At 32.7% G+C, this 21,944-nt stretch overlaps 1 protein-coding gene across 6 annotated transcripts in view; it reads left to right on the top strand.

Annotated features, from left to right (window-relative positions):
- Positions 1 to 21,944, top strand: part of CSMD3 (CUB and Sushi multiple domains 3) — a 621,549-nt gene that overhangs the window by 442,577 nt on the left and 157,028 nt on the right. For all 6 annotated transcript variants that reach the window (XM_027684441.1, XM_027684440.1, XM_027684437.1 and 3 more), the window contains one exon: positions 4,036 to 4,230. In XM_027684441.1, the coding sequence (XP_027540242.1) occupies positions 4,036 to 4,230 (195 nt within the window). The remainder of the gene's footprint in view (positions 1 to 4,035; positions 4,231 to 21,944) is intronic.

Below are 21,944 nucleotides of genomic sequence, written 5' to 3'. Positions count from 1 at the left end.
TTTCATTTTCATTTTCATTTTCATTTTCATTTTCATTTTCATTTTCAAAGTTTATTATTATTTCTATTGTTACTTCTAATATTATTATTAGATCCTATTCCAACTATTTAACTGTTCTTATGTCATCCACAAGTTATTTCAGTTTTATCTTTCTGATTCTCTTCCCTATCCCACCGTCAGGAGTGACCAAGCAGTTGTGTGGTGCTTAGTTGCCGGCTGGGGTTAAACCACAACAGACCTTTCTGGTGCTCAACATGGAGTTTGAAAGGTTCAATTGGCTGCAGGTCTGACCAGAGCATGTTAAAACAAATCTGTTTTAAGCATTCATTATATTAGTTTAATAGTCGCTGGTCACAATGTTGATTAATTTTGGCTCAGAGTTGTTGTGCTTGTTCTGAGAGTTGTGTTATTTAAAAACTTACTTTCTCTACAAATTCTCTTCTTGTTACCTCTGGGAACTGGATAAAAGATATCGCTGTGTAACACTGGCTTATGATATGGTAAAATATACAGTGTTTGTGAGACTAATCTGGTAATTTTACTCAGCATTGCTGTCATCTCTGTGCTGAGGGAACCATCTCTTGAAACCTATTAATTATTGCACCCTTACCTTTTCTGTTCAGAGAGCCAATCTGTGGGCGGATAAGGTGTAACACTTCCCCCACTCTTTCACTTTTCCTTTCTCCTTCACCTTCATCTTCCCTTCCATCTACTTTCAATAGCTCTTCAGGATTTTGAATATCCTTGGGATGTTCAAACCAGCATATTCATGTTGATATGTCTCCTGAATATATCTTAGGTTTTGTTTAAAATTAAACAACTATTTGGGAGTACTGCCCAGAGATCTATCTGCCCTGAGGCTGGATAGTTATGAATTGCGGGATGCATGGGATACTGTGGGCAAGAATCAAGGACAGCAGGCACCTCCAATATTTTGGTACTTCAACCCAGAACAAGTGCAGAATCCTGAAAAACTAAAATATTTGGGAAGAGTATCTTGTCACACTGGCAATTCCAGAGAGACACATTTCATTGCAATGGGCTGGGACCTGGCCCAGGCCTAGCAAGCCCTATTCAACATAATTCACCATCCTCAAGGCAAAGAGGTCTCTGGATCTGATGCCAAAACAACAGACGCTGTGGCTACTCCAGCTTCCAAGATAAGCTTTGCAGCTGAACCAGAGGAACAATCAATGCTCATATCAGTCACCCTACACACAAAAAGAAATATCAAATGCAAAAAGCAGCTGGTTTGGTAAGGAAAGAAACTCCTACTAAGAAGGGAAAGGAGGAGCTGGATGAAGAGGACTATTTTGAGGCAGGGCTATCACAAGAAGAGGAGGAGGAAAAAGCAGAACTCATAAACGAGCTGGTGACCACCTGGTCAGCAAATTGTCACCTTGGCTGCTCCAATAGTAATACAGCTTAAATTGTAGCGCACACACTGTCCAGCATTTTTTCCAGTCTTCTGCTAAACCTGTGACTGCCCTTATGTGTTTTTAGCTTAATGATAGTAATACTCTTGAGAAGGAAAGGGGAAGAGCTACAGTGGTCATCAGTGTCAAGTTCCTCAGTTGGAGCAACATGATGTTGATGGTGAAAGATTTGTATTCCTGTTTCCTGGCAGCACTTATAAATTTGCTAATACAATCTTATTTTCTCTTTTCATCACTGGTTCTCAGCCAGACCTGATGAATCCTTTTGCCACATTTGACATAATTTTTCTCATACTGTAACGTAGTCTAATGACTTTTTTTTACAAGTTCACTTAGCAGCTCCTTCAGATTTGCAAAAGTAATTTTAAGGTACTAAGTATTTCAGGCTTTATTTTTCAGAATGGTTATTAAAAAACTGTATTTCTATAGTGACATTGTAACTGTTTAGTCAGCAACTTCAAGAGTCTGTCACAACTATAATTTTGGGGAAAAGAAAATTATAGGGCTGTAACTTTTCCCTAGAGATAATTTATGCTGTGACAGATCATGTCTTTCCTCAAATTTTGATTTATGCATCAGGTATAATAAATTACTTTTTTCTCTCTTTATCTTTTTATTTAGTACTAATATCTACTTTATACAAGAATTTTCTAGAATTATGAAATATTTGGAATTATTTTTTGGAATCATAAATTCAAGAATGATGCTCTCACAGTATCAATTGTGAATCAATACAGATATATCAATATTGGTTCAATAATAAGGAAAAATAATGCTTTATTGATATTGTCAAAATAGTAGTTGTAATCCTAAATTAAATTATCCTCTTTTTTTCCTTTTTTTTCTTTCTTTTTTTTTTTTTCTAAATTTGATAATTTGGACTTGAAAGAATTTTCAGTTTGCCCTAAGACCTGCAAGTGAAGGTGTGGTTGACTTACATAATAATTATTAATATCTGTTTTACATCTTTACAGACTTTCTAGTAGATTGCCTCTTTTAACTTTTCATTGCCCATTCAAATTTTTGAATGAGTGTAAAACCAGTTTTAGGCACCACACTACAACTAGCTAAATGAATCAATGTGAATATCTAATACCTGATCTTAATGATTAATCATGTGATATAATAATTGTTATTGGATTGTTTTTCATATCAAAAGCATGCTCTGTAGATTATATACGTAAATCTTAATAAATTGTGAACCACATTAGGAGATCTTCAAGTTCTTTTGGAAGGTGTGAAGTTGAAATTTCAAAAGAGTTATTCTGGTTTTCCATTATCAAGTGTAAATGCAATGTAATTATTTCTCTCCTCTCAGATATAGTAGAACATAAAAATGGCCTTAAGGGATCTACTTAGTACATTAGCTTGGCTGTAGTAGTGACCAATATACATGTGGCCAAACTATATAAAACTCAAATAAATAATTTGTCCACAATTTTTCAGAAACTTCAGTGTAAGCACTGATAGAATCAGAAAAAGTGTCTTTTTATTTAAAGCTCTTAAAAAAACCTTTCAGGAATTTCAAGGCTCATATAATAATTTGGTAACGATACTTACCTTTAGCAGAAAGTTACGCAGTGCAAATATGCCAGCTAAATAAACAGTTCTTTTGATGTATTAGAAAGTTGACACTGATCTTGCAGAAAATGAAGTGTTCCCTGTTGATCTTCTCCACAACACCCTTACATATTAAATAAAATCTGAAATATCTGTCTTGTGCTTGATAAAATATATTACTCCAGACTCTATCCTGCACAGCACAAAGTCATCTGCTTCATTATAGCTTCTGTCTAATACATTAACTGTTTTTTTTTCCTTAATGGAAATTGCATTTTTTTTCCAAAATGTTTATATTTTCTCACCTTCTGCATAATAATGTTGTTAATTAGAAGTGCTGAGTGTTTATTTTTGTGCAATTTTTTATTGAACATTGGTATTCATGTTGTAGAAATAAGAGGGAAACAAATATAAAAGTATGTGCATATGTTTGAATTTATTTCAATATTTTGAAAGAAATAGCAATAAAAAATTAAAAAATTAGAAAAATTTAAGAAATATTTTTGTAGTTTGTCCTCCAGTGAGGGAAAAAGAGCTATATGAAAATGTACCATTATATCATATGTAAATATTTATTCATTTAGGGTTTATTAATTTTTAAGAAATTCTTGTTTGCATACTTCCTGTTTTATAACAAACTACTCATATTAATTTCCTCCATTTACAAGTTTTCTCACCACAGATTTTAAAACTAGGATGTGTCTTATCTACTGGAAGAATGTCCATGGATCTACCTCCATCTAACTACATACCTACATCATTGGTCACAATGAATTCTCTGATAGAAACATAGTTCTGTAATGGAGCACTATAGAAATTATCTGGAAAAAATATAGAAGACTTAGTTTTGGTCATTACATAGTAATTTGTAAAGGCTTTAAAAGGAAGGAGAGAGAACATTTGATATAGAAAGAAAGGCTTCTTAAAAAATCAACAGGGTCTACAGGGTGCTCAAAGAAGACCTTGAGAGAACTCCAGAAAATATTTGTAACATTTTAGATTATATTTAGAATTACATTTACATTTATTTCCTCTATAGCAAAGCTTCGTGAGTCTTGCTTTGATCCTGGAAATATAATGAATGGAACAAGACTTGGAATGGATTATAAACTGGGTTCCACTGTCACATATTACTGCGATGCTGGTTATGTTCTTCAGGGATATTCTACCCTAACATGTATCATGGGAGATGATGGAAGACCTGGATGGAACAGAGCCCTGCCCAGTTGTCATGGTAAGAACATTTTTTAATTTATTTTAATTGCTGTTGTTGTTACTGTTTCTTAGTCATATGGAAAAAACAGGTGAAAAATTGGAAGAAGATTTTCATAGTATTCTCTTTCAGAAAAAAAGCCCTTTTCAACGGCATGTGTAATAAAATATATATGTAATAATAGGAAAACTATTGATTCAAGTTTCTATTAACATTGGGTAAATAGTGCTACATGTTATTATTGTGAATAGAAGGTTAGTAGTAATGTCATTCTCTATGCCAACAGATATTCTTGAAATAATTAACAGCAGAGTTTAGAGATATATACCATATATATGTATTTAAATACAGCATTAAATATACTTTGGATGTCAAAATATATGTTGGTTTCTTTTTTGTTATTACTAGTTTTGAAACCACGTAGATGAAATATTTTGTGTATACAACATTACGTCATTAAGTTGTTGGACGTATGAGCTGTAGAAAAATTAAGCCTTGAAATGCATGAAAGATCCAATTATTCAAACTTTTATCGATATGAAGAACTCCACTCATTCCAGAAATCTCCTCACTTCAGTTAGATTACCTGTCTCAGGCATCAGTATTTTCAGATTTAAACTCTAAGAAAAGACTAAATTTTTATTTTGCTGATTTCTTAATAGAAATTGATAGCCACTTTAGACTTTTCACTTTGTGAAATCACATATTCTGTAAGATTAAGCGCAAAACCTCTCCCATGTATGCAGATTTTAATATCAGATAAATGCCAAATTACAAAATTAACTTTTGCTTCATAAGTTAGAATAAAATGCAATTAACATTTTATTTTCAATTCCTTTTCATAATTTGAAGACAAAAAACCCTATTAAATTCATTTCCAATTTGAATAAGTATATATTTTAAATAGAGTACGCTGTGTATTTTAAATTTCTATCGCAAATTGGATGATGGAGTACCAGCAAAGCAGAAAAAAGAAATATAAATTCTCCAATCTAAAGAATAACCATTATTATAAGCATTTGAAGAAGTTTAATATTTTCCTTGTCCACCAAAACCATCATAGTATTGAATTCCAAAATTCAGTGGCATGAAATTGGAAAACTGGCCCTAGCAAATGTTTGGAAATGTGTTCAAATTTGTAGACTGTGTAAAATGGAAGCCAAAAGTTTTTTCCACAATTTAAAATGAGATGTGAAAGTTGTTTCCTAGAGAAGAGTTGGTGAGAAAGGTGGTTGTGTATAAGAGGGGAAAGCTTCCCCTTTTTTGGAAGTTCTTTTTCATAGGTAATGAAAGATAAAGAATTTCTTTATCAATGCAATAATTGTATCTCTTATTGTCACTTATAATCTACTTAGCAATCTTCCAGTGTTATCTATTTTAACATTCACTAAAGGGGAGAATATTTTGCTTGGAAGGACTGCCATTGCAATTAAAAGAGAAAAAAAAATCTTATCATAAAAGAAGTAGTGGATATGCCTGTCACTTGTTCTAACTAGACCATTTTCTTTCCTGGACGACAAAGGCCTTATTTCAAAGATGGCAAACCGCATACTACTTTAAGATATGATGTCACAGAATAGGCCCAAAAAAAAGCAACCACCCCCAAAAAACCCCAACAAACAAACAAACGAACAAAAAACCGCCAAACTCCAGGCATTACCTTTGTAATTTTCACTTGTTTTTCTTATATTGCTTTTTCCTCCAGTTAAGAGTTGATGGAGGTTTGTAGTTATGTTGATGTGATATATTACAGTATATTTTGACCACATAATCAATGCTTTCTACTTTTGTGGAATTTATCTCAAGAAAAACAGAACTTTTATATAGCTGTGACAAAGATATCAGTTGATTAGCTTTCAGTTACATGGAGCTGGCAGAAACATGAGAGCTGAATTTTGCTCCTGACCACCAATCTCGTTTACACAATAAAATTTGCATAGTAGAAAACAGATTCCTCCATTCTGCCCATTGTATTTTTGAAACTCCATTGAAACTGATAGTGTTATAAAGAAACATAGTATAAAATATCACCTCAGCATATATTGGGGGTTTATGTATTTATTTATTTATTAAAAAAAAGGGACCTTTATACCTGTAACATTTTGATCTGATGTTTTAGGTATGCAGCAAAAATAATTTTTTTTATTAAATTAATTGTCATGCTCTCTACATCTTTACATTTTTAATATCAATTTAGAATCTGTGCTCTTTTTTTTTAAATTCTTTTGAGCCGTATTTAAACTTACAGATTTATCAGAAAAGTGAGGCATCTCAGAATATTTAAAAGAGAAATATTACAAATGAGTATTCTGATTTTGCTCATATTTGGAGCTAAGTAGGTCAGAGGAGAGGAAGGGAAAGCCTTCAACATTCCAGGTGGCTCACTCAGCTCAAGGGACATGCTTTGCAACATATACAATTGGTCTTGTAAAGAGTATAAATCAAAACATATATAAAAGCTTTTCCTATTCTAAGAGAATAGAACTTGATCTAAGAGAAGAGAACTTGATCATTTCCATGAAGAAAAATATTAGATAAATAACACAGATACTGTGAGGGTGAAACTGATATAAGGGTCCATAGTCAGACTCTATCAAGTAAAGAGTCTTGTTCCAATAATGAGGATATTTTCACTTAGTTGTAGAATCTCAATAAAGGAGGATAGAGTACCATCTCTATACACCTTCTGAATAACTTGGTGTGACTTAACATACTCCCGAGAGATGAGTTTGGCCCACGTAGAGAAAGGAGTTAAGGGTCCTACTAGTTCAGAAGTCTAGTCTTTTAGATAAAATATAATCAAATATGCATCCTTCATTCAGACTATCAAAAATAAAATGAAAGCCATGACTCTCTTAGTTTGGGAGGACAACCATTTGGGATGGCTTTAAGTATTCTCTGAAAATGGCTGGTACATCAAGCCATTTGTACATACAAAATCTTTGTTGACTGATGTTCTGCATCTGGCCAGGCTTCATTATAAACTGGCTTGTGAATGGCTTAGTCCATCAACACTTGCTTTCCTGAAATGTGCAAAACTAGAATATATGAGTGTCTATAGACCCTAAAAGACAAAAATTTATGATTTTGGAGTTAGATAAAAGCTGAATAATTTTTTATATTCTACCTTTATTCCCTAATATTTTTTATGACCTAGTCCTATGTGCATTAGGCGTGACTTACATTTGGTTGAAATAATTTTTTTAAAATGACCTTGAGCCTCTCTAATAAGTGTGGGAAGTGAACCAAATCATTGGCTTCATTCTTTTATGAACATATGCAAAGATTATCCAGGCTAATATGCTAAGCTATTTGGTATTTCACGGTGGATATCAAGAACAGAATGTAATTACCATATGCAGGTGAAATATTAGTATCATAGATACAATGATTAATGATTTCTCTTAGCTATACCTGCTATAGGTAATTTTAAATTTTTGGTAACAAAGAACAATTATTTACAAAGCAGTAAAAAGCTCTCTAATGGGAAATCGTATTTATGACTGAGTGTGAAAGCATTGTTCCTACTAGAAGAAATCCTTTATTGATCACTAAAAAATATTACCACACTTCATTATAGTGTGTTGTTTAATCCTTAGAAATATTTGAATTCAGGTTTCAAAATAACTCCATCTGTAAGATATATCTAACAATATCTAATATTCAAAATATTCATTCAGTTGTTTCCATCTGTATTAAGTTGTTACAGCTATTTGACATGGTTCAAAGCAGGTTTATATCTGAAAACTTTTGGAATAGAAGACTACACAGAAAAGCTTAATCTTAGTGTTTATTATTTTGTAATATAGTAAATGTTGACAAATTTTTCATCAATTATTCAATATTGATTACTTAATCAGAGGTCACATTTTTATATATTTTTTACAGAACGAAGGTGTGATCCTAATGTGGTTACTGCATACTGGCATGGTCTTTTGAAATCATGACTTTAGTTGGCCAGGTTTTTTACATGATAAATCATAGTCAAACTTCAAACTAAAGTCAAACTTTACATTAGAATGTAAAAATTTTAATCAAAGTATTTGGAATCTTCATTAAATTTTTCTGTCCCATTCTGCATTTTTGGAGTGCAAATGTAGAATTCTTGAATATATTCCCAAATCCTCAACTATCATACATAAGCAATGAAAAAGAAAATTTTGAAGGGCACAAAATAGTTATTAGAAGCCCAACATTCATTAACTTCCATATATGGCATTCAACATTTTCATAATTTTTAAAAAAGCAACCAAACAAAATACGTTTCTGGACAAACGTATGTTTGTTTTGAAGAGACAGAACAGGTCGAATTAATATCTAAAGTGTAACCGAGATCAGAATCAGACATTATTACAGGGATACTGTAGATGGATAGTAGTAACTGTATTTTGGGTTGCTGCTTATTAATTGAGGGGGAGTGTTTTTGCTAAAAAATCCACTTATAATAACTACTTTTAATTATTTTGTGAATTTAACATACCAGGCTGATATGTGCCTTTGCAGTTCTCTGTAAGAGGCTTGTTCCTCACTGATATTAATTTTTTTAAAATAATTTACCTGTGGCAGAGAATTGAGTCTGCAGTAAACACATTGCCTTCATACTTTGGAGGTGGCAGAGGATTCAATGAGATAGTAGAAAAGAAGCAGATATATAGTGAAGATACAAAGCCAGGATGGCTTATAATCACTAAAGAATTCTTGCAAAATCTGAAAGCAATTCTCTGAAATCCAATGTTTATCTTTCTCATGTTAGGAAAGGCCCTCAGATGGAAGCTCTGAGGATTGCATGAGTTTAAATGGTTGGTAGATATGGTATAAAGAGGGGAACAAAGGCATTGAGAGAAGTGATAAGACCAACTTCAGTTAGCATTCCATTAAGGTAGTAAAGATACTAAAGCCATTAAGACACACTTAAGAGGTGGCAGAGGTGATGCTGCGACTGTAGTCAACCATTTACCTCCTCTTGATAACGCTTTTGTTTAAAAGAAATTAATCCCTACTAATTTCATATTTGAATTATGACTAGCTAAATGATATTGCAGAGTGAAAGTCATTAATTACCATGGTCATGTGAACAAGTTGTGCCACCTGCTATTGGATTTTCAGTGTGAGTCACTCTTCTGGCTAGATGTCTTCATTATCTACTTCAGAAACCTTTCTTAAATGATCACTCATATAAGGGATAGCTATTATTTTTCTCATATTATGCACTTTTATCATGTATTTGCGTGCTTGGAAATCTTTGAGTAGGTAAAGAATTCATGACATTTGCACCATAAAAGAAAAACACAAAATTGATGCTTTTACTTTAAAACTACTCAATAGTTCTCTTAAATATTTATAAATACAATCTCTAAAACCAGTAGTGGGGAAAAAAAAATTCATAGCCCTTTGAGGATGTGTTTGGAACATCTTCAACAGCGATCTTACATACTACTGTGGTTGGGAGAGGACATCAATTCTTTTTTTGATCTACTGATGATAAAGAGTTGCTTATGTTTGTAGTCACCACATGAAAGGTTGCTATTTAAATCTATTTCAAAGTTTGAATTAGGGCAATTGCAAAAACCACAGAGAATTCCTACAGCAAATAAAGCTGTGTTACTGGGAAGGAGGCACTCTGGTTTTCTTTGTTTTATGGTTCCCAAGTATGTTCAGTTTAACCACTTCAGCAACATGCTTTACTTAAAATCGTCATATGTTGGCTACTTACAATGCATTTATCATTTTCTTTTTGCCCAGGGTAACACATTTGATTTATAGAATCACGTAGACAATGACCTGAGTACTTAGAATTAGAATTGAAATCAATTAGGATTGCATTTTGAATATGAAAAATGCTATTTAAATGCAAAATACTCTGAAAAGTTAGTTATTAATAACCAGACTTGAAAAGGCAATTGAAGGTCTTTTGAAGAAATTATAAAGGATTTTATTTTATTGTGATTGGAATATCTTCTGAATGCTTAATATTTTTTCCCAAGTTTCCACTGTCACTTTTCATAAATATTATGTCCATTGCTTTACCATTCTAAGTTTTCCTCGCAATATAGTCAGTAGAGAGAGACAGGCTTCTTAAAAGATCACCAGAGGGGATTCAAAGAGCTTGTTAAGAAAGTATATTTTTCCATTTGCATCTGGACTCCGTGAACAGTATTTACTCTGCTTGCATGCTCAGCAGGGTATGACAGAACAGCAACACAGGAAATAATAGATCTAGTGAAATATCTGAACATACCACATACAACAAACTCCATTTTGGAGAGATGCATGTGTTAAAATTTAGCACTGAGACTTCTGAGAAAGTAAAAGAGTAGGCATCTGGGTGTACCTTAACCTATAAACCTTGCCCTACAGACCCTTTTCAATATGACCACACTCATTACTCCTCCTCCATGGACAGGAAACCATTGTACACTGAAACCTATCAAGTCAAAAAGCCAAAGAGAGAAAAGCTAACTTCCCCATAGTAGATTTGGAAGTAATTGAGACTTAGGTACTAGTATATACATCTGGGAGATAATAATCTCATTTTTCCTAGGACATGCGACTGATCAATTATTATAAAATACACAAATAGTTTTGGGAATAGGAAACAAAAATAAGATCTTTCTGGATGGATATGCAGGTAGCTGGTATTTTGGTGAAAACCCCATAGTTTTTTGAAAATGTGATTGAGTTAAAATCTCAGCTTTTATTGAAGATGTTTTCTTCATATCAGACAAAGTTTAAAAATTATACTGGAATTAACTATAAATATTAATAATTCTAGAAAAATTCAAAAACCCATTAAAAATGAGTACAAATGCATACTCACAAAAAGCATTACTCTGAATGTCTCACCTTTTGCATATACATTTGGAATTCATAATATGGCATTGAATACAATGTCCATTGAATAATAAATGTGTATAAGTATTTCAAGCTTTCTTTTAAGAAGTAATAATGTAATATAATGGTAAATAAAGTATAAGAAATGAAGAAAGTTTTTAATTACAATGATCTCATTAAAATTAGCTGCCAGAGAATCCTAATTCCCAACATATTTAAGGGATTAGTTAAATAGAGTGCATCATAAAACCAGGCACTTCATCTTCTGTTGAACTAAATCTGCAACCAATTTTTAAAAGCATAGCTTAATGAAGGAAATGTTAAAAAGAAGGAGAAGTAGCTAAAGATATATAAATTTGATTTTTTCATCTTTAATTTTTTAATTTTCTTAACTATAAAAAATTGATTTGAAATCAAGCTTGTCTATCCAAGCCATAAAATTAAATGGGTTTGCTTATATGCAAGTGTTAGTTTGAATAAACATTATGAAGAAACAAGGAAAATGTAACAGGCAACTTTAATAATTTTGTGAATAGCATGTAAATGACAAAATATGTAAATTCACTGACAGAGTTTCCAATTTATTTGGCAATAAAAGTAAATAAAAAACACATATGAAAATATGGAATAATGTATGTGATTTTTTTTCTTATTTGGGATATTTAAAACTGACAATTTCTTTTTGCTTTGAATATGTAAATTTTCAAGTGAAAGATTGAAAAAACATTATTTTACCTCAAAAAAAATTTTCATCATGTATTTTGAGGTGGAGAGAAACCCACTTTTTAGCACTAGTTTACATAGATATATGCTTGTTTCTGTATTATAGTTTTAGCAACAGACGTGTATATTTTTCTTTGAAGTTTCTTTAGAACAGACAAGGTGACTGCAGGGTATTCTGTTCTTAGAAAGAAAAAAAAATAACTGCCATTTATTCACAGAGATAAGCAAATATTTATTTTCAAAAGTCTGTAAGACACTGAAGTCAGATAGGATTATGTAGCATCAGTTAGTAATCGTGGTAAAGCAATTAATTAATAACTGGAATTAAAGAAACTGATCCAGTCAGCTGCACTGTCTATAGCTGACAAATATGCATATTTTTAACAACCTCAGGCAGCAGTCAGAAGGTCCTCACTCTTGTCTAGTAAGATTTCAGTAATCAACTGGAAGCAGATTTATTAGGTGAGATGTGCTGCTGGTTACATGTGTAAGACTCATATTTCATTCTTTGGACAAGTTTTGTCATCTTCACATTGTCTATTGCAGTGGGAACTAGGGGAGGGTTCTGAGGAACGGGAAAACCTGCAATTAAGAGACTCCATTGTTTTAAATTTTAGTTAAATTTTCTTTTCCTTCTTGACTGAAATACATATAGCATTTAGTCAACATACTATAGGAATGGTAAATAAGCTTAAAGAGGATATCTGCCTCTTTTTGATCCCACGTTTCTTGACATTTGACTCAGAAGCTGCTTGTGTTACAACTTATCTCTGAAGCTACAGTCTTTTGAAGGAACAGCATCTTCTACAACAAAATTTTAATTTTGAGGTATTCACTGGATCCTTTTCATAATGTATTTCTCTTTTAAACCTTAAAGAGTAGCTGTGTGTTAGAAAGTTAAAATAATAAATGACAACACTATGCAACACGCATCTGTGTATTCCAGAAACTGTTTCATTGTTATAGATTTAAAAGGTTATAGTTTCTTCCCTGTTGTACTGCACATTTTATATGTTTCTATTGTTTTGTTAATCACTTGATGATTAAGCTGGTAGTTCAAAGCTTTACTTAGGTAGCATTCCAGGAAATACACTGGTTTGATTTGTGGGTGAATTTTTAATAAAACATGTTTTCAGACATTAAGCTAAGTAATGGAAGGCCAGAGAACATTAATTACAGTGGTGTTTTAATTATCTTCAGTTCAAATACTGGTGATTCAGTTAACATCTTTTTATTTCAGTATAAGATAAAAGTATCTAATGAATAGCGAAACAGCTGGCTTAAAGCAGAGTAGATTTTCTCAATTAAAGGAAATGTGACAATAATGTGCTCAGAATGTATCTGAATTGTCTATAACGCATTGAAATTGGACACCCTGGGAGGAAGGGAAGAGCAACTTTTTTTTTTTACTTTATGTGGGAAAAGATATCAAAATAAGAAAGCTCATCGAAATAGATTTGAGGATGATATCAAAAAGGTAAGTATTTACTGGTGACCTGGAATCACGTAAAATCACCATTTTAGAGAATTACCAATCAGAATCAAAACCCAAGTGAATCACCAAATCAGGTGATGAAACAACACAGTTAGGGAATCTAATAGAAATTAAGATATGTATTTCAGGAAAAGGAATCGTTCAAAAAAAGCTAGTAGAAAGTGTGGCCATCAGGATTTTGAGAATTAACTTCAAAACCTAGAGATTATAAAAGTGGGAAACTTATTAAAGTGTCAACAGCAGATCAAAGGCAAAAAAACATGCAAGGAAAATGTTACTGAAGGGAGGGAGGGAAAGTAAATCACATTAGCTTTGTTATATTTCCTCACTGAGGTAACCAGAGAGGTTGTGCATTAGAAGCTTTCCTTTGGCTTGAAGGAACTGGGGCAAAATAAAGAAAATCAATAAACAGAAAAATAGCAGATTACTAGGATGAGACAGTCTTTTCTGTGTAGTTCTGAAAGAGATTTATATGAAGTGTTTGAAGTAAAAATGTAGACCTTGAGGTTAAGTTAGCCTTTCTATAGAAGTAGTGCGAGGTGATGAACCTGTCAAAAATCTTCCATGATGAGAAATTGGCCAATTTCCAGTTATAAAATTGGTAGAGATTTAAAAAAAAAAAAAGAAAAAAAAAGAAGTAGAGCTAGGAGAGCTAGGAGATGCATTGTTCAACATGCTGAAGAAAAATCAATATAAGTTTTGAAGAAGAATATGAATTTTTTTGGGAAGTCTTGGAGATCAACAAGCATTGAATGAAATTATAAAGAGTTGATACTGTACCATTGAATTTTTAAAATGTTTGGCAGTGTCCCATGAATAAAAGTCAACTTTTGAAGGAAAAGTAACATAGTGTGTTAGGATAATACATGGTTACAAGGTAAGAATTGAAAGTTGTTCATGTGATGGCATTTTTATATTGACTAGAAAAAAAAAATAAAGGAAGGTTACCACAAAGATCCCATACGTACTTTCGTCGGAAATTGTGCTATCCAATACAACTTCACATAAAATTTAGAAGATGAAGTTCACACTATCACAAAATTATATTCTATAATCATATTTAGAGTCAAATGTACAAAGGTTCATCCTCAATATTGACTTACAGAGTACAATATACATAAGTTTCACTTTTGTTAAGTGCAGACTAAATGCTCAAGAAGAAATAAGTATAGACCCTACGTATAGGTATGTAATGATAGACAATTAGTTATTGGTTGTGAGGTATCACATAATGAGTAAGATTGGAAGGAACCACAATGGGTTATCTGGTCTAACCTCCCTGGTCAAGCACAGGACATGGCACAGCATTGTGTCCAGACGGTTATGGAATATCTCCAGTGAGGGCAACTCCACAACCTCTCTGGGCAATCTGTTCTGGTGCACGGTCACCAGCACAGTCCAGAAGTTCTTCCTCCTATTCAGGGCAACTTCCTGTGCAGTTTCTGCCTGTTGCAGATACTTCTAGATACTTCTAGACACTGATGAGGTCCCCTCTCAGTTATCTCTTCTTGAGCCTGAACAGTCCCAGCTCCCTCAGCCTGACCTTGCAAGAGAGATGCTCTAGTGCAAGGTTAATCACCTCAAAGTCATTATGACTAGTCTTTTGCAGATCAGTAAAATTCTATCAAGATTGTATTTAAGGATTTTTTTTTCTCACAGAGCATCCTTGCCCATGAGATATACTCTGATGAGTCAGTGTTAACAAAAGAACAAATAAATATAACATGAAAGGCATTTGCTTCTTGCCTTCAGATATAGGAGAGTTTATTTCTCAGTGCTTAGAGTTCAAGGAGAAATAAAATTGAAAATTTTAAATGTAATCTTTATTACAAGGAAATAAAACAGATTCCTGAGAAATGCAATTAAGAATACTTTTAAACAGCTGAATAAAAGTTCTTTAAATCTATCTTTTTAATATTGAGAAATAGATCTGTACACTATGCTGTCTTCATCTTGGTGATTTGAAATGTAGTAAATAAGATTCTCTGTGTTGCTGATCACTAGAGAATCCCAACAATACACGTGAAGGTCTTCCAGACACAAAAGCCAGTAACCTTGCTTTGTTTTTTGTCTTATGGCATCCCTAGGGATTGAGATGTTCCTCAATTAACAAAATTCAGAGACTATTAAAAATCTTAGCAAAAAATAGCTGCTATGATTCCTTTTGGATTTTTTTTTGTGTATTAGTTAAATACTCGGTTTTAAGATAATTAACAGATATACTTGTCATTAAATATTTAATTGTGGGCAGTTTAACTTTCATAGACTTGTCCCAGGTATGTTCAGAAGTAAAGGCTGCTAACTAAAAATGTGCACAAACTATTATGTGGGTAACATATGTTTTCTTGCATTTCAATCTAGAAAGCAACTGGAGTTAGAATGCTTTTGCAGTTATGCAACTAAAAAATTATAGTTGCAATTCAGAACAAAAATAAATTATCTTTAATAACTGTTTTTCTTAAACTAATCAAATATACAAAATATTAGATTTTTCAAGGCACAGAGGGAAATAGGTCCTTTCTTATTTTAAAACAATTTCTAACCAGTACAATTAATTGCAAATCTATCACATGGAACATACTGAATTAATTCCATTAGAAATTAGAAATGTCATTGTTGTAATCTTGCTTTAAATATAATCAATCTTTCAAGACTTAGCAAGAGATACAGTGTAATCAAAAAGTAGTTACACATAAAAGAAGCTTTACCTCACCCAAGAAGTAAGAGCTCAAGATTTTAATGCCTCTGAAATTCTGTGCTTGATGGATGTTGATAAAAATGACCATTCTTCTTATTATATAAAACTGTAAACTGTGCTTGAAACATCATATGTGTTGATATTCCAGATTCAAAACCAAGTAAAGACATTACTGGTAATGTCAGAGCAGTGTAATTGGCTTTTACAGAAATGGTATTTCTTTTGTATGTAGAATCACTTTCACCAGCTGTAGCAAAAGCAGTCTAGATAAGATTAGTGAGTTTTGTGGATATTTCCATTCTTTTTTTTTTTTTTGAATGCTTAAATATTTAAAATGCCAATTCTGCATTATTATTTTATTTTATATTTTAAGTTGGTGTTTGCGTTCATAACTGTTCATTGACCTGTTACTCTGACTATTGTTTGTTTTACTATTAACAGTTCTTTCTTACCCTATTTTTCTTTCCTGTGTTTCAGGAGATGGATACCTGTTCCTAAATTTCTGGGATTATTTACTTATTTTTATTTGCTTCTAATCTGACTGTGTTTGTAATTATGGATAGTGTGTTGTTTTAGTCTTTTTTTTTTCCTCCTTTCTCACTTTCTTTAGTCTAAGTTTGAAAAGTGGGAATTTCTATCTTAAAATGAATTTAAAAGTCTGTGTGGCAAACATAAACAGCAATGATGGAAAAGAAAACTGACTGAGACTGAGCAGATTGTAATGACGGATTAGTTAATTTACCATTAACTCTCAGATTTTAAATTTAAAATTACACTCATTAACTGTTATTGCAGTTTCCTTTCAAACTGCTGATGAGCATACACACTGAAAATATTGAAAATCACTTGGAAACAAAGTGATCATTGCTTGAAAACCTTAAATTTCATTCTAGTATTGTAATAATATTCTCAGATGATTCAAGAAAAATCTTATTCTTTGTACCAGCTGTGATTCAGTACTAGTGCTTAAAAACTCATTGGGGTGAGGGAACATTCTTGAGACATGCAGATAGGCAGCATACAACAACAGGGGGTTTTGGATGGGTAATACACACATTACAACTTCCCTAGCCCTAAAACAGTGAGTGTCTTATTATCAAAACAGGATTTAGGAGCTGATATCACTTATGAGCTCTCTAATAATAAGTGGATTCCTTGTTCTGTGAAGTCCTAAATGAATTCATGAAGTCAGTGAGTTCTAAGAAAGCTCATGATTTTAACTTTCATCCTCAGATTTTGTAGGCTCTTCTTCTGCTTTATGAAAAGATAAATATCTTTTTGTATATCCTTGTCCACTAAGGTTATGAAACAAAAAAGATTCTCAGTGAGAACTTAACTTCATTGTCTGTCAAATGACTTAGAAGCCATTATTATGCTCTTCATCACATGGTAGGAGTGATTCTTTCTTAAACCAAATAAGTAATGAAATTTAATTTAGGTTTGAAGAGTGCACAGCTGAACAAATAAATAATATGTAGGCTATATGGTATACAAAAAAAAAAGAGGAGGTTTCTCATTGGAAGGGATTTACAGATCTTCTTGTGAGAAGATCTGTAAATCCTTGCAGATCCTCCATTTTTGATTCATACTTTCTGATGCATTAATGTCTCAATTCTGATATTGTAGCTAAAACGTGTTAGGTTTGTTAATCCCTGACTTATTTTTACTTCTACACATCTGTCATATAATGCTCCTTTCCTCTTGCTATCTAAATACACTTGAAAGACTCTGAAACAGTCTTCCTCAGAAGACTGCCAATTTTCTTTTCTCTTCTTTTTTATTCATTTGTTATGTTGACAGGTAATTTGTTTTAAAATGATTGTTCATTTTATTTCAGAAGTTCCTTAAATATCATGTCAAGGCTTTGCTGCAGACAGTTGACTTGAAAAGCATGTTTAAACTTTTGTTTAGCTATTTTTTTTCATCTGTGTAGGCTATAACACTGGTGTGCTCTTTCAAAGGAGTGAACCTGTGCTGAGGCACAGGCTAACTGCAAAGACCTGTTCCACCTCCATTTATTACTAGTAGAGACTGTTTCACTGCAAAGACATTTATTCTAGCACGAAATATGTTAGACAGCATTTTCTCTTATTTGATGGGCTCCATTCTCAGAGTCTGCTACTTTAACTCCATTTTATTGGCCAAGACAAAATAAAACATTACATAAATGAAAGTACACAACCTTATTTAGTGAGTGCTTCAGAAGTGAGACAGAGTCCTGGAAATGTACCACACAGTGTAGTGGTTTTATCATCTGGAGCCAGAGAACTCTGGTGCAATGAGAAACATGAAATAGTGGAGATGCCTCACCATCCTCCAGCTTGCCTGGAGGCACTGAGACAGAGAGAACTCATACCCCATCCCTTGCTCTGGGGGCAAGCAACATGAAAAAAAGTCTTCATGAGCTGCACACAATCTCTTCAAAAATTAAGATGAAAAAATATTAATGCATTAAACATCACTTAAGAGTCTAGAAGACTCTACCACACTGGAAATTAGTTCAATCTACTGCTACCTGTTGAATTATTGTTCTTACAGAAAGCTTTTCTTTGATTTATTAGTAGAAAAATGAGGAATTAAGATTAATAATGGTCTACAATTCAGCTATTTTAGTTTCAAAATTTGCTACTGCATCTGTTAAACAAGGATTTAAAAAGTCACATAACTTAAGACTAATTTGAATCTGGGTATTTTTTATTTTTATTTAAAAGTTATTAATATATTAAACATATTTATTTGATAATCTGATTGTATTTAACTATGAAATATTTTGACATCTCCATGCCACAGGATTTCATAATAAATAATTCATGATGCGTAGCTCTACCCTGACATTTAAAAATGGAGTCATTATATAGAATTAGATTTTGGGTTATAAAACTGGAAATCTTGACTCTTCAAATTTATTTAATATTGTCTCTAAAGCTTTGATTATTTAAATAGGAGCACAGGGTTTTGCTTTCATGGTTCTGAACTTTACTGCCCATCTAAAATGGACATGAATTAACTTAGATTGGACAGAAAGAGAAATATGTCTAAATTCCAGCTAATTGAATTTGTTTTGAAAAATATAGGAAAAAAAATAAGGAAGTAATACTTTTGCAAATTGATATATTGACTATTTGAAAGTAGCTAATATTATGAAGAAGCTGTCAGATATGAACAAATTCTGAAGCAGAAAAAAATGTAGGATTTTGACCTTCTCTCACATCTCAGTTTCTATTAGAAAATTCATTTCACACTTTCCTTACACTTGGCTAAAATGAGTAAATTTAGTTAACTAATTTTAAGCAATGCATGATTTCAGTACTTAAGAAAACTATATGAACTATATGTGCACCACAGTTCCTTAAGGAAAAACTTAATATAATTGAAATTTAATAGTCATTAATCATTAAATTGAGAGCAAACTTTCTTTCTAAAGTTAGACATTTTCCCATGAATCTAGAAGTGTATCTCATACTCAACCCTATAAAATCTACTTTTCATACATTCGGAAAAACATTTAGTTTTGTTTAAATTGTTCAAGAAACAGAAACTGAATACACAAAGTCATTTGGATCTGGTTTTCATGGTTTTAAAGGAAAAAGATGATGAACTGTTCAATAAATTTACATAGAAATAATTTGATATTGTGTTTAATTGAATTGTATGTATTTATATAAAATGTATTAAATAACAACAAAAATTTATTTAAAATAAAGAGGTAGTTTCATCTTGAAATGTAATTCTTAAAATGTATCAAATTATGTTTCTCGGCTACACAGTTTTTGAGCTCCTTGATTTTCTCCTTAAAAGACATATTTTATTGATTATATATATTTTAGAAAACTTATATTTTTTAATAATTCAAGTTTATAATAGAGTCTTCTTTTTTTTAATTTTTTTAAATTTTATTTTGGAAGAATTGACTTTTAGGTGTTCTCCCATTTTGTACTTCTTTATTCATAATCTTTTTTTTTTCTTTATGGGTTCCTTTTCTAGAAAATATAAAATAACCCATCACATTATGGGATTCAGATTGTGGCTTTAGCATTGCTAGCACAATTAATCTCTTTCTCATGGTCAATTAATATGGATAGATACATAACCCATTATAAGAAATACTGTCTCTTCTCTGCTTGGATATCCTTAACCCCTTATGACAGATATTTATATCTCTTGTTCTTCCAGGAATCACCCAAAAACTTAATGACTTCCCAAAAGTAGTTACGAGAATATCTAAAATTAATTTATTATACTAAAATTACTGGCAGTTATTTCTTGTCTTATCATTTATAGATGAAGAGAAAAATTATTTTCTCTAATCTTTACCTCAATCTACCATGTCTTCAAAAAGTGACCAGTCTGCCCATGTTTGCATTCTTCTATTTTGGAGACTAAACAAAACCTGTTATTTCAAAACGTCCTGCTATATGATAATAGAACCTTCCTCTTCTTTTTCTTTTCTTCCTTTTTTTTTAATGGCAAAAACTTGCTGTGATATTCCTGCTGAGACCTTACTGCTTTTGAATGGAGCAGAAATATTACTCCTTCATTTTTTAAGTCAATTTTGATTTTGTAATTAAACTATGTTGTGAAGACTGAAGAGATGACAGTATGGACATCTTCCATATTCTCCATTATATTTTTTTATTTGCTACTGTTTTCCAGTCTTACAATGATGCACTGTCTCTGTCTCTGCATTTGTTGGTGTCTTTTTATTTCTAATGTATTTCTGTATTTTCAAGTAGTAACTAAAATATATATTTCTAGATCAGATTGTCTTTCACATATTCACTATATTGTCAAAACAGTTTTAGGTGCTTCATCACTTTCACATATCCAGACTGATATCCACAATAAATACACCTTTAATTTGGAACTTTGGAATAAATTTCACTACTATTTTATATATGTTATAGTTTCCTTTGCATTACTTTTTAAATTATTTTGTATCTGGAAGGTGATATATTAGTCACTATCCTTATTTCCTTGTTACCTATAAATTAGTGTTGATTTAACCACTACAAGAAATCATTGCAACTGAAAATCTCATAATTGGACTGCAAATGATTGTATATTAAATCAGACTAAGAAAAAGAGAAATCAATGATTTAATGTATGTGCTAGTTTTGGCTGATATAGGGTGAATTTTCTTCATAGTAACTAGTATGGTCTGTGTTTTGGATTTGTGCTGTGTTGATAATACATTTTTGTTACTGTTGAGCAGTGTTTATAAAGAGTCAGGGCCGGTCCTCTACCATCCCACCAGCAAACAGGCTGGGGGTGCACAAGAAGTTGGGAAGTGACACAGCTGGGATAGCTGATCTCAAATGACCAAAGGGATATTCCATACCTTGTGGCATCATGTTCAGCAATAATCTAGGAGGAAAGCTGGCCCAGGGCTGCTGATCAGTAACTGGAAAGGTGTTGGTTGCTTGGTGGTGAGCAAGTGTTTTCATTTTCATCACTTGTCTTTCTTGGGTTATATTTCTCTCTCATAGTTATCCATTAGCAAATTTGCAGATGACACTAAGTTGGGGGGGAGTGTCAATCAGCTGGAAGGCAGGAGTGCTCTGCAGAGGGATCTGGACAGGCTGGAGAGTTGGGCTGATTCCAACGAGATGAGGTTCAACAAGGCCAAGTGCCAGGTCCTCCACTTTGGCCATAACAACCCCATGCAGTGCTACAGGCTGGGCACAGAGTGGCTGGAGAGCAGCCAGGCGGAGAGGAATCCGGGGGTTCTAATCAACAGGAGGTTGAACACAAGCCAGCAGTGTGCCCAGGTGGCCAAGAAGGCCAATGGCATCCTGACCTGGATCAGGAACAGTGTGGCCAGCAGGACCAGGGAAGTGATTCTGCCCTGTACTCAGCACTGGTGAGGCCACACCTGGAGCACTGTGTCCAGTTCTGGGCCCCTCAATTTAGCAAAGATGTTGAGGTGCTGGAGCAGGTCCAGAGAAGAGCAACAAGGCTGGTGAAGGGACTCGAGCACAAGTCCTATGA

This window comes from Neopelma chrysocephalum, unplaced genomic scaffold (genome assembly GCF_003984885.1).
Source record: "Neopelma chrysocephalum unplaced genomic scaffold, ASM398488v2 Primary Assembly neopelma1_66, whole genome shotgun sequence".
NCBI classification, from domain to species: domain Eukaryota; kingdom Metazoa; phylum Chordata; class Aves; order Passeriformes; family Pipridae; genus Neopelma; species Neopelma chrysocephalum.
Note: the sequence above shows the minus strand (reverse complement) of the source record. Positions and strands in the feature narration are given on the sequence as shown.